This window comes from Nicotiana tabacum, chromosome 7 (assembly GCF_000715075.1).
Source record: "Nicotiana tabacum cultivar K326 chromosome 7, ASM71507v2, whole genome shotgun sequence".
In the NCBI taxonomy this organism is placed as follows: Eukaryota; Viridiplantae; Streptophyta; class Magnoliopsida; order Solanales; family Solanaceae; genus Nicotiana; species Nicotiana tabacum.
The window spans coordinates 173,415,861-173,429,019 of record NC_134086.1 but is presented as its reverse complement, the minus strand read 5'-3'; the positions used below and the strand labels follow the sequence as shown (position 1 = coordinate 173,429,019).

The 13,159-nt window shown below is 35.4% G+C and overlaps 1 protein-coding gene across 1 annotated transcript; it reads right to left on the bottom strand.

The window, feature by feature from the left end:
- Positions 1-5,106: 5,106 nt before the first annotated feature.
- On the bottom strand, positions 5,107-12,447 carry LOC107793438 (proline-rich receptor-like protein kinase PERK4). Its single transcript, XM_016615790.2, has 9 exons — positions 12,348-12,447; positions 11,147-12,038; positions 9,537-10,094; positions 8,693-8,779; positions 8,532-8,602; positions 8,365-8,441; positions 8,004-8,145; positions 7,699-7,860; positions 5,107-7,004 (listed from the first exon to the last, which is right to left on the bottom strand). The coding sequence occupies exons 2-9, from the start codon at positions 11,961-11,963 to the stop codon at positions 6,792-6,794; spliced, it is 2,127 nt and encodes a 708-aa protein (XP_016471276.2). The 5' UTR covers positions 11,964-12,038; positions 12,348-12,447; the 3' UTR covers positions 5,107-6,791.
- Positions 12,448-13,159: the final 712 nt, after the last annotated feature.

Genomic DNA, 13,159 nt, shown 5'->3' with positions numbered 1-13,159 from the left:
TCGTCATCTAACGTGTGCGTCACCTCAAAGTAGCATAACGATGTGAAATCTGGGGTTTCATACCCTCAGGACAACATTTACAATCATTACTTACCTCAAACCGGTCCAAACTCTATCCTGCGATGCCTTTGCCTCTCGAATCGGCCCCCAAATGCTCCAAATCCCGATGGTTTTCTTGAAAATCCCTCGAAAAATCGCCAAAGCCCGAGCTCTCTAGGTCAAAAATATGAAATAAAACCCCAAATCTCGTATTTATAGTGCACCTCTCGGATTCTCGTCACCGCTGTCCGCGGTAAAACCACCGCTGACGGCGGTAAAATCACCGTTGTCGCGCTTCTGGTGGCTGCACAGACATGCCTTAGTATTTTGGCCATAACTTTCTCTACAAATGTCTAAATTATGATTTCTTTACCTTTCCGGAAACTAGACACTAAGGGCTACAATTTCGTTTTTGAATCATCTCAAAATTTCTTGTAGATCAAAAGATATAGGCTTTAGAAGTTGGACCAGCGGCCCTGCGGATTCTTCATGACCGTGGTCGCGAACCATTTTCCGCCCCAACGGTAAATTTAAGCACCAGAACCAATGCCTGAGTTCCGGTAATGCCGGACTCGCTCAAAATTCACCCGAAATACACCCGAGGCCCTCGAAATCTCAACCCAAACATACCAACACCTCCCATAACATCATTAAAACTTAGTCGAGTCTTCGAATCACTCAAACAACCCCAAAACCCCAGATCAACTTCGGATTCAATCTTAAGAACTTTCAAATTTCACAAACGATGCCGAAACCTATCAATTTAACTCCGAATGACCTAAAATTTTGCACACACGTCACAAATGACACTACAGACCTATTCCAATTTCTAGAATTCCATTCCGACCCCGATATCAAAATTTTCACTACCAACCAGAAAGGACCAAAATTTCAATTTTGCCAATTCAAGCTTAAATCTAACACGGACCTCCAAATAACGTTCCAAAATTTCAATTTCGCCAATTCAAGCCTAAATCTAACACGGACCTCCAAATTACGTTCCGAACACTCTCCTAAGTCCCAAATCACCCAACGAAGCTAATCCAATCATAAAAATTCAAATATGAGATCGAGTACTAAAAGTCAAAGACTTGGTCAAACCTCTCAAATTTTAAGTCTTAAGTTGAGAACCATTCTTCCATATCTATTCTGTTCCACCTGAAAACCAAAACCGATGATTTACATAAGTCATAATATATCTTACAAGGCTAGTCATGCTCGAGAACTGGCGAACGAAGTGCAAAAGCTCAAAACGACTGGTCGGGTCGTTACATCTTACCGGTTGTATTTAAAGTAATAAAAGTTGTATCCATTCTGTGTAAGATAAAATTATCTTATCTGAATGGCTACTGAATCGTGCAACTACTAATAACTTTTAATTGGTCAAGTTTCCTTATGTATAGTGAAGAAAAAGTTTGCGTACAGCTAGAAAGGAATGAGACTAAAACACAAGATTAGAGAAAGGAATTTTTTAGGATAAAGATAAAAGGAAGAAGACTAGAAAATCTTCGTTTGACGAGAAAGTATTTGTTAGCAGCATAACCCAAAAGAGGTTTCCGAAGTATCAATACCATCAAGGGAAAGAAAAGCATTTGGCAATGTGAACCAAAATTTTGACGGACTCAGGAAATACATTTGATCCATTGCACTCATGTCTAACATATGGATTTAATTCTAAAAATCATACAAACTCTTTAGTTTACATAGAAAATGATAGTGCAATCTATTCTCAAGAACGTCATGTGGATTTTTCCTACTCCGGTCTTGCCGTCATGTATTTTATCGCGATTTTCGCATGTTAGAGGGATTGTCCGGAGAACCAGCTCAGGTATGTTAAGACTATATCTTTCTTCTTTTTGGCATGATCCAAATTATATAGACGAAATGAGTAAACGCACAGTTATCATAAACGACTCTATTCATGGAGATAATAGTCGTCTCTGTATTCTTGATTCTTCATGTGACATATTATTATATCTTCTGTTCATGGGTCTTAGAATAATACGCACTTGATAACGTTTATCCAAAAGGAATATTAAGATTATTAACATATTTTCACGCATTTCATGCATTTATATATGTGCATTTACTCATGACTCAGACGATATTATATACGCGTATATATACATATATATATATATATATGTATGTATATGTGTATATATATGTATGTATGTATGTATATGTATATATATGTATATGGGAAAGGTTATGACGTTATATACGTACCACCACCTGATCAGCTAGTGTACGTTGATGATTTTGCCCACAGTGGCACCAGATGACGTTATATACGCGTATATATGTATATTATGTATGTATATGGGATATGAAAAAAGGTTATGGCGCTGTATACGCATCACCACCTGATCAGCTGGTATATATTGATGATTTGCCCACAGTGGCAAAGATGATATGATGGGATGCCCTTAAAGGCGCTTATTCCTACTCATCCTTCTTAATCCTCTAATAACCATTTTTGGATTATTGACTCACGTGCTTCCATGCACATGACTTTTGATTTCACCATTATGTCCAATGTCATTACGGTGTCTAGACCTATCAATGTTACTCTACCTAATTCTCAGAGAGTTCGAGTCACTCATGCATGACAAGTGACAATTCACCCTTTATTAACTCTGCAAACAATACTCTATGTCCCAGCTTTCAAATTTAACTTGGTTTTTGTTCATAAATTATGTGAGCAATTTCATTCTATTCATATCTTCAGTGATTTTGCATGTTTCTTACAGGGCCTTTCCTTGAGGAAGCCTCTGGTTCTAGCTGAAATCAAGGCTGGGCTTTACCTTTTGCATTTTGTCCATCTTCCTGCAGATCCATGGACTATTTATCATAGAAGAATCTTTCTTACATCGATTACTGACTATAAGGATAAGGCAAGTCAAAGCAAAGCCAATGCACGTTATACGACTAAAAAAGAGAGCAATGGTCAGAAACCCCAAGTAATTGACCAGTAGAGAATCATCGAGAATGGCCTAAGAGCCTACCAACCCTTTCTTAATCTAAGGCATCTACCCCTGGAAGAAAAAAAGATGGAAAGAAAGCTGATTGATACCTTATCTTTGAACCACCCTGCATATAGACAATAAAACTTCAGCTATTAAGCATAGTTCTAAAACCCTGTCGAATGCTTTCAATGTTTTATATTCTTCTACGTCTAGCTAGTTCTACTGTTTCATGTGATAATCTTTGGCATGTAAGGTTAGGTCATTTACCTATATCTACCATGAGATATATTCCCATCTGTAAACAACATTGTTCTAGTGATAATGTTTTCTCTTGTTCTATTTGCCCTATGGCCAGGCAACACAAGTTACCTTTTCCCACTAGCACCAGTTGCACCTTTCATGTGTTTGAGCTAATTCACATAAATAGTTGGGGACCATATAAAGTTCCCACTCATGATGGTTTTAGATTTTTTCTCACTATAGTGGATGATTATAGTAGGGGCATATGGACTTTTCTCCTAGGCACTAAAAGCAATGCCTTTACTGTGTTACAATCCTTTATTTCTATGGTAGAGAGATAATTTGACACCAAAGTCTAAAAATCAGATCTGATAATGCCCTTGAACTAGGAAGCAGCACTACTACCACAACTTACTTGCTTTCTAAAGGAATTATACACCAAACCTCTTGTGTAGGAACCCCTCAAATGGTATTGTTGACAGAAAACACAAATATTTGCTAGAAACATATCGAGCTCTCTTGTTTCATTCTAAAGTGCCTATTTATTACTGAGGAGAATATCTACTTACTGCTACTTTTCTCATCAACAGATTTCCTACCAAGCTTCTTCACTATAAGACCCCCTATGAGATTTTGTTTCACAAGCCTCCTGATTACACTTTCCTAAAATGTTTTGGTTGCCTATGCTTTGCTTCTACTTTGTCTCAACATAGAGGGAAACTTGATCCTAGAGCTGATGCTTGTATCTTTCTTGGCTATCCTTTTGGTAAAAAGGGCTACAAACTCTTAAACATACTAACTAAATACAACGTTGTCTCCAGAAATGTTGTTTTTCATGAGACAATCTTTCCATTCTCCATCTTAAACACTAAGTCTTCTCCTTTGTTTCCTAGTACCACACCTCAGATCGCAGTCTCCTCTCCTAGCTATCATTCTTCCCCTATGTCTGTTCCCTCTAATTTTGTTCATTCTACTCCTCAGTCTCCTACCACTACTCCTAGTTCTCCTCCCCAGTCCTCTTCCATTTCTTTTCCTTCTACTTCACCTCATTCCACTCCTCTCTTTTCTTCCTCTAGTTCATCTTCCTCTAATGTACCTAGTCCCTCTCTTTTCTTTGATGCTTCTTCCTCTTCTCCTAACCCTCTACACATTGATTTGCGGAGATCTTTCACGGATCGCAAAACTCCCTCCTATTTAGCTGATTATGTGTGTAATGTTGTGCATTTAACTGATGTTTCTACCTTTTGTTTTCTTTCCCCTGTTTTCCCTTTGCAACCTTCTTCCAATGCTTTATCTTCCTCTAATAAGAAGTTACTTAATTCTCTACCACATATTCAAGAACCTTCTAGTTATTCCCAGGCAGCTATGCACCCTGGTTGGCAAGAAGCTATGACCAAAGAACTTGATGCTTTGTTGCTCAATGAGACTTGGGAGGTGGTCCCTTTGCCGCTGGAAGAAAGAGTTTACCATCTAAGTAGGCCTATAAGGTTAAATTGAACTCTGATGGGAATGTGGAGAGATTGAAGGCTCGTTTAGTGATTCGTGGTGATATACAAAGGGAAGGGGTTGATTTTACAGAAACCTTCTCTCCGGTCGTCAAAATGACCACCATATGTTGCATCCTAGCTTTGGCAGTCAAAAAGAATTGGAAATCCTTTCAGTTAGATGTCAACAACACGTTTCTTCATGGTGACCTCCATGAGGAGGTCTATATGAAATTTCCAGGCGGCCTTACACCTGCTACTCCTAACCTTGTTTACCGACTTAAGAAGTCTCTATATGACCTACGTCACGCTTCTCGCCAGTGGTATGCTCGTTTAACTGCAGCTCTGAACTTTAAAGGGTTTACTCATTCTATGAACAACTACTATCTATTCTACAAAAAATCTGGTACCTTTGTTTCTTTGGTGGCTGTTTACATAGATGACATCCTACTTACGGGGAATAATGTTGAAGAATTACATAATTTAAAAGCCTTTTTGCACAGTGAGTTCAAGATTAAGGACTTAAGGAACTTAGCTTATTTTTTGGACATGGGAGTTCTTCGTAAGGTTCTGGCATCATTCTCAGTTAACAGAAATTTATTCTTGAACTTTTAGAGGAGTTTGGCTATCTTGGTTTGTCTCCGGCCAGTTGCCTATTGGATCCTTCTATCAAATTGCATGCTTACCATGGGGTTCCACTCTCTGATCCTACTTTATATCGTCGTCTTCTAGGCAAACTCAATTTTTTTTACGCATATGCATCGTGATCTTTTCTTTGCCGTTCAACACTTAAAGCCAATTTATGTAGGCTCCTCATGATTTTCATCAGCAGGCTGCTCATCACTGTTTACGATATTTGCTTTTGGACCTTGGTCTTGGGTTGTACATGACTGCTTCTCCTTCTTTGGATCTCTATCTTGCTATCTTCCGTTGAAGCTGAGTACAGCTCTATGCGTCGTGTCATGGCTGAGCTCACCTGGTTGGTTCGTCTTCTCGATGACTTTTCGATTCTGCTAATTTTGCCAATTCTTCTTCGTTCTGATAGCCAGGCGGCGATCCATATTGCCAAAAACCCGGTTTTTCATGAGCGTATTAAGCACGTTGAACTCGACTGCTATTTTGTCTGCCAACAGTACCAAGCTAGTATGATTTCTTTGTCTTTCGTCCCTTCGTCTTTGCAGCTCACCGATATTTTTACTAAACCCCTCTCTGGGCCATCTTGTCGGGACTGTTTAAGCAAGTTGGGGGTTCTTTAGGCACCCTCCAACTGGGTTGGGGGAGGGGGGGAATTTCGCCGAAAAAGCCTCAATGGCCAATGAGGATCATGGATGATGGCTAGGGTTCTCTATTTCTTGAATGTATCGACTGAAATGAGTAAAGAGAAAGGAGATTCGTATACAGGTTAATGTTCCGGGTCGGTTCGCATCCACACTCATTTGGTCTGCCACGTGTCGCTTATCTGATTTTGTCTAGTTAATCTCAGCCATTCATGACAGTTGTAGTCCTCTATTGTTATTAGTTAATTATACAACTGTTCGTTAGGTTAGTCGGTTAGAGAAATAGGGAGTATTTTAGCTGTGTTTATATATTACACATTGTACAATACACAAGGCAGTTGAGAAATTTCAACTAGTTTTATTCTAGAATCTTCAATGAAATTCAACAGAAAATGGTGAAACAAAATTAAGATGCAATAAAATGCCAAATACATATAGCCAAGGGTGCAAATTAAATTGTATCAAAATGTATTGTGCAAACCAATGCACATCAATTGTTTTCACTTTTAACAAAACAAGATGACTAACTCACAAAAAGAAATCCAGACACAAAATTGCAATCGCCTACTTCGTGATAGAAGAACATTATTATTTCACCAAAGAGACCAATCTTAAGTACCTAAAGCATCTTTCTGATCAAGTTCAAATTGGTCAATGATTGTATGTTGTGTCTATAATTTAGTAATTATACATAAACAAATGAAATTTATAATTACATGGAAAGTTGAAGTAACCCCCCATTTTTTCAAGAGCAATATTGATTCTGATTAAGGGCTACATGTTCACTTCTTGCTTTGGCGAAATTCACGAGATTCACCATTTTCACTGCTTGAGTATTCTTGACTTGACATGCTGGATTTTCTGAATTTTCTTATGTCATATGAACCTCCATCATGTTCAGAACTTCCACCAGAACTAAGAGTAGCACTATGGCCAAGTTTTCCTCCCTCATTTAAATCGTCCAAAGTAACATCATCTTCTAAAGCACGCACAATCTGTATATATGTAACGTAATTCATTAATCAATATTTTTCAAAACATATATTATAAGACCACCCCTTTTTAAATTAAAAAAATACTTTTCTAAAACTTTTTGTTTCAAAGGAAATATACTCCTAATTTAATAACTAAGAAAAATTATAACATGCTTTTGAATTATACACCTCAATGTATATAAGAAATCTTGTGTACAACATTGCGTCATTGAAAAGGGCAACCTAATGCACAAAATATCTTACGCTCACGTAGAGTTCAAGGAAGGACCGCACCCAAAAGGAAGGGGCGGATTTATAGGCTAATACATGGGGCACGTGAACCCATGGTCTCTCCATCAAAGTAGGTATTTTATGTACATATTTTCTAGAATTGCTCTAATATTATCCGCTAAGTAACATGCATGCTCTAAAGAGACTAAATGGTGCACTTTGTTGAATGCTGAGTTGTTTAGCTAGAGGAGCAATGACCAATTCCCATTTAATACTTTCTTTTTTCTCCTTTCTTCAGTGGTGCACACATGTTATAAAAATTCTAGATCTACCTCTGTCCAAGGGACCTAATGTAAACAGCCTACTCTTCGACTCGAACTCGTGACCTATAAGTGACATAGAGATAACTTTATCGTGTCTCTAAGGCTCCCCTCACAAAATTGAAACAAAAAAAAAATAGCAAAAAGAGCAAGAGAAAACTAACCTGACTCATTCTCGGACGTCTTTTAGCAGAATGCCTGATTGATGCAGCAGCACATGCCACCATACATAACATCTGTTGTGCATCAAATTTCCCCTCCAAACGTGGATCTATTAGTTCATCATAATCTCCACCCTCTGTTGCACGAATGAGAATAGGCCTTGCCTGTATATACATTATCAAAAAAGAAATGATAATTACTTACTACAAATTAGAATGATGTACTGTTGTCTACTTATATATAGATTATATCATAAATTATGTAGACGAAATAACTTGTAGTTGTATCAAACAATATTGAAAATTACCCATTCAACTAAGGTATCATCGTCACCATCCATATCTATTGGACGACGTCCAGTTATAAGTTCCAAAAGCATAACTCCATATGAATAAACATCAGATTTCTCAGTTAGTTTGCCACTTGAAGCATACTCTGGTGCTAAGTACCTGTTAATTATCCATACAAACAATTTCACGTCATTATTTCATTTTAATTAAACCCACTAAGACATGATGCAAATTAAAGTAACTAATTTCACTTTGTAGGTGAAATAAAACTTTTATGTAATTGAAGAGCAATTACCGGAACAAAAAATGATAGCAAAAAATTAAAAAATTAAAAATTAATAATAGACATCATTTTAATAAATATTTTAGGATACTCACCCAAAAGTTCCCATGATACGGGTGGATACATGAGTATTGGTGTCGGATGAAAGCTTAGCTAACCCAAAATCAGCCACCTAATTAAAAAAAATGTAAGAATTGTGATAATGAAAATATTTTCGTATCTAAGTGAAACAAAATTCCCCATTTGATAGATATTCCAATACCTTGGCTTCAAAATTTTCGTCCAATAGGATATTTGCAGCTTTAATATCTCTATGAATAATTTTAGGGTGGCCTGTACACAAAAGAGTACTTAGATATGAAAATACAAAATAATTCAAATAGTAAAGGTGAAAATTATGAAAAAAAAATTGAAGTTAATTACAATCTTCATGAAGATAAGCAAAGCCTTTCGCAGATCCTAATGCAATTCTGTGCCTTGTATTGAAGTCCATAGGTGGACGACCAGCTCCTAAGAGAATGACATAAAGGAAATATGAGATAAGTTAAAAACAAGAAATAACAATTAGCAAGGTACTGTATTTAAACTTTATGCTCCCGTTTGGCCATAAAATTTGGGATTTTATTTTCAAATATTTGTTTGTCAATAAATTTTAATCGTTTTTTGGTAGATTTGAAAAACAAAATCTTCGAATTCCAAAAACAGCTCTAGAGTAGTTTTTGAATTATTCAAATAAAATGTATTTCCAAACACAATTTCAACTTTCGAAAATCAATTTTCATCTTATCTTCAAAAATTTATTCTTTCGAGTTTCAACTAAATCTATATCAAAAGCTAACTTAATAAGTACTTTGGGGTGAGGAAAGCTATTTTTTCAAATTATATTTTTCAGGAAGTAAATCATTTTTTGATATTTGTGCCAGAAAATAGTTTGTACCCAAAGAGAGAAATTGACTTCCCTCACTTTTTTTGGCAGAAGTCATTTTCTTAGCAATATTATTGCGTTAACTAAAGCTTATAGTACATCCTATAATAATACTCAAAAGTTTTTATCAAACACTATCCGATTTGTTAAATAATTATTATATTTTTTTTATAATTAAAGTTTTTTTTTTTCAAAAAATATCTTTTCAAACTCTAACCAAATATCTAAAAATATTTTCTAAAAAATAATACTATATTTTTTATTTTATAAACTGACTTCCATCATACCAAACGTATCAATAAACTTCTACAATCTAGTGTTTTGCAAAGAAAGTATACATACCATGGAGGTGATATTCAAGAGTATTATTGGCAACAAATTCATAAACAAGCATCCTTTGAGAGCCAGCACTACAATACCCAACCAAAGACACGAGATGACGATGATGTACACGACTTATAATTTCAACCTCAGCTTGAAACTCTCTTTCACCTTGTCCACTATTAGATTTCAAACTTTTAACAGCAATCTCTTTACCATTAGGCAAAACTCCTTTATGTACATAACCAAAACCACCTTGTCCTAAAAGATTAGCCTTAGCAAATCCTCCAGTTGCAGCTGCTAAATCATCATAAGTAAAACTACTTTGGTTAAAACCAAGAGCCATTGCTGGATGTGGAGGTGGTAAAGGAGGTTGATGTGGACCAGAGAAAGCTGCAGAACTCATTTCACTACTACTCATCACTGGTGGCGGCGGCGGCGGCGCGATTGGCCAACTGTGTTCTGAACTTACTTGTGCACTAGGTGGCATTTTGCCAAACTGATCTGTTGATTGGAGTTTGTTATTATTCTGCCAATTGTTCCCATGTTGTCCACTGTTATTGTAGTAGTGACGACTGTCTGTAAAATACATAATTAACGTTAGAAATTGATAAAGAAAGAAATATGAACATAGACGAACAGAAACAAGAAGAAGACTTGAGTCGTGATATCATAATTTTCTATTAAAAAAAATGATTGCCTGAATTTTGGAGGTAGCATTGTGTGGGCAAGCACAATTATCAATTGTATTGAAAGTGTTTAGTTTTAAATGAAACATGTTGACATAAGCTAGTTTCAATTAAAATTGTAATTTTCCATAGTAGGCAGAACCAACATATGTTCCTTTGACCGTTGAAACATATACATAATGCACGAGTACTTTCTAAGAAAAAGTTGGATATGTATATATAAAGTTATATTTTTGAATTATATTTTCAACATGGGACTCTAAAAATGATGTTATTTTAAGTAAGGTAGGTAACAAGAATATCTTTTTTTGTTTTCCATCTGGTGTCCGATATTCACATTGGGGTCCGACTAAATCTGTATTCGCGTCAGGAAGTCTCACATAAGAGGGTAAAGCATTCCCTAACAAAGACGACTTCATACCCAGTGACTCGAACCCGAGACTTCTGGTTAATGATGAAGGAGTATTCTCCACTCCACCGCAATCCTTGTTGTCAAAGTAATAAGAATACCAAAATGATGTACAGTTTATAATTTAGATATGTAAAATTTACACGAAAAGTAAGGCAATATAAAATTTTACATTTTAAAAATGCCACAGATGCACACAAACATTATTGGTCAAGGATAAAAGGGTTGACATTCAAAAATGAACAAGATGTTGAATTTTGGGATGGAAGAATTCATCTAATATGATACAACCAAATAAAAAGTAGGGCAAAGCAGAGAAGGAAAAAAATGAAAGAAAAAGAGCCAATTTTTCATCTTACATGTTGTGCTTATATACTTATAAACCAAATTGGTATTCGGTAATTGCATTTTTAATTGATCTTTTTATCAATGTATGAAGTGTTCTTAATTTTCCTTAATGCAATACAATATCTCGAAATTAAAGCACATAATTAAATTAAGATAACAAAAAAAAGATAAAGTAAGATGTATACTCATGACTCCGTGAGAATTGTCTCTGTAGTAGCCAATTTGAGCATGCTTCCTTTTCTTCTTTCGTTTACAACAAGATACGAGGAAAACTATCATAACAAGAAACAATAGTCCTGCTCCAGCAGCAACTCCAACCCTGAGTGATGTTTTGTTATCTTTAGCATCAGACTTTGCCGAGGGATTCTTTGGAGGGGCAAGAGATCTAGAGTTAGGAGAATTATGTGATGGTGGAGAGGGTGGCGGCGGCGGAGGTGGCGGTGAATGAGCCGATGAACCTCCTTTTGATGAATCCGGTGATTTTGGTGGAGCCGGTGATGACTTGTTATCAGAATTGTTATTATTATTATTATTGTTATTGTTGTTATTACTGTTGTTGTTATCGTTTCCAGACGAGGAGTCATTGTTAGAAGGAGGAGATTGAGAGTTTGAATTATTGTTATTATTAGAAGGAGGAGATTGAGAGTTTGAATTATTATTATTATTATTATTATTATTATTATTATTATTATTATTATTGTTGTTGTTATTGTTGTTACTGTTAGAAGGAGGAGATTGAGAGTTTGAATTATTATTATTGTTATTACTGTTAGAGGGAGGAGATTGAGAGTTTGAGTTATTATTGTTATTGTTATTATTGTTATTATTGTTGTTGTTATCACCGGAAGAAGAGGAGCTATTGTTGTTTCCAGATGATGAATTATTGTCAGAATGAGGAGATTGAGAATTTGAATTATTTGGTGGAGATGATGAGGAAGATGGTGGTGAATTTGAAGATGATGAATCTGACGGTGGAGATTCCTCAGATGATGACGAAGACATTTTAATAAAAGTCTTTGTTACAATTTGCGTTAGAACAAATTACGCAAATTCTGCCGATCTCCCAAGTATTGATCCCTGTTCATTCCAAATAAATTTTTATTTAGTAAACAATTATCAATCATCATTCAAGAAATCATAAGAGTACTTAACCCAAAAAAAAAAATGAAACCAACCATACCGAACGATCCCAATAACAATAAAACATGAAATTAAACTAACAATAGTACTCAATGAGATCCCATTATAGATTTTCACAATACAGAATCGACATTTAATGTCATTGTATCACAAAAATGATATAAAATGATGATTTTGTATTAAAAAAACGAAGATTAAATGTTAAAGAAGAAGAAATAGAGAGGAAATGAAGAGAAAATGTGATACCTTTAGGAGAAGGGCAGTGAGGATTCTCAAAGGAAGAAGAGTAAAAACATGTTGTATGGAGTAATAATTTTTACGGAGAAACTAAGAGCTGCTTTTTCATCCTCATACTCCTCCTAAAATTAGGGAACTAGTCACTACATTTAAAACACACAAAAAAACACTATATATTTCATTAATTATAGGGCTAATCTTTATGAAAAAAAAACTTGAATTACGATTTAAATAACATTGACTAGATATTCTTATTTGTAAAATTAAATGAACAACTATATTTTCACTCATTTAATTATACCGTTTTGTCAATTTGGTTTGATCTAAGTAATCTCACCACACGTGTAACTTTCTTTCCACTTCTTGCGCTCTACTGTTCCAAGCAAATTGTCAACCACATAGTTGAATTAAAATCAGTTTCAAGCCATTTACTAGAGATTACAATTTAAGAGTTCAATTTACTTTTAAAGTTTTACTTCACATGATAATACCGCCTTAGCTTTATAATTAGACCAAAAATATAATTAGGGATTTTTTTCATACCTATACAAAATTAGAAACTTTATTACCAAAAATATCCATGTTTATATAATTACCCGACCTACCCATGTTTAGTCTACAAAATATATACATTCCACCTTAAAAGACTCTCAATCCATTATTAATGCCTTCAATCAAGGATTTAGTTACACCCTTTTCAACTCTCTTTCTTCCTTTTCAAAGCCATTTTCATCCTTTTCTTCCGTGCTTCTGCAAATTTGTTCCACTGAAGGCATAGAAAAATTGTGCTTTTTCTTTCCTTTGTTTCCTTTTAAGCATAC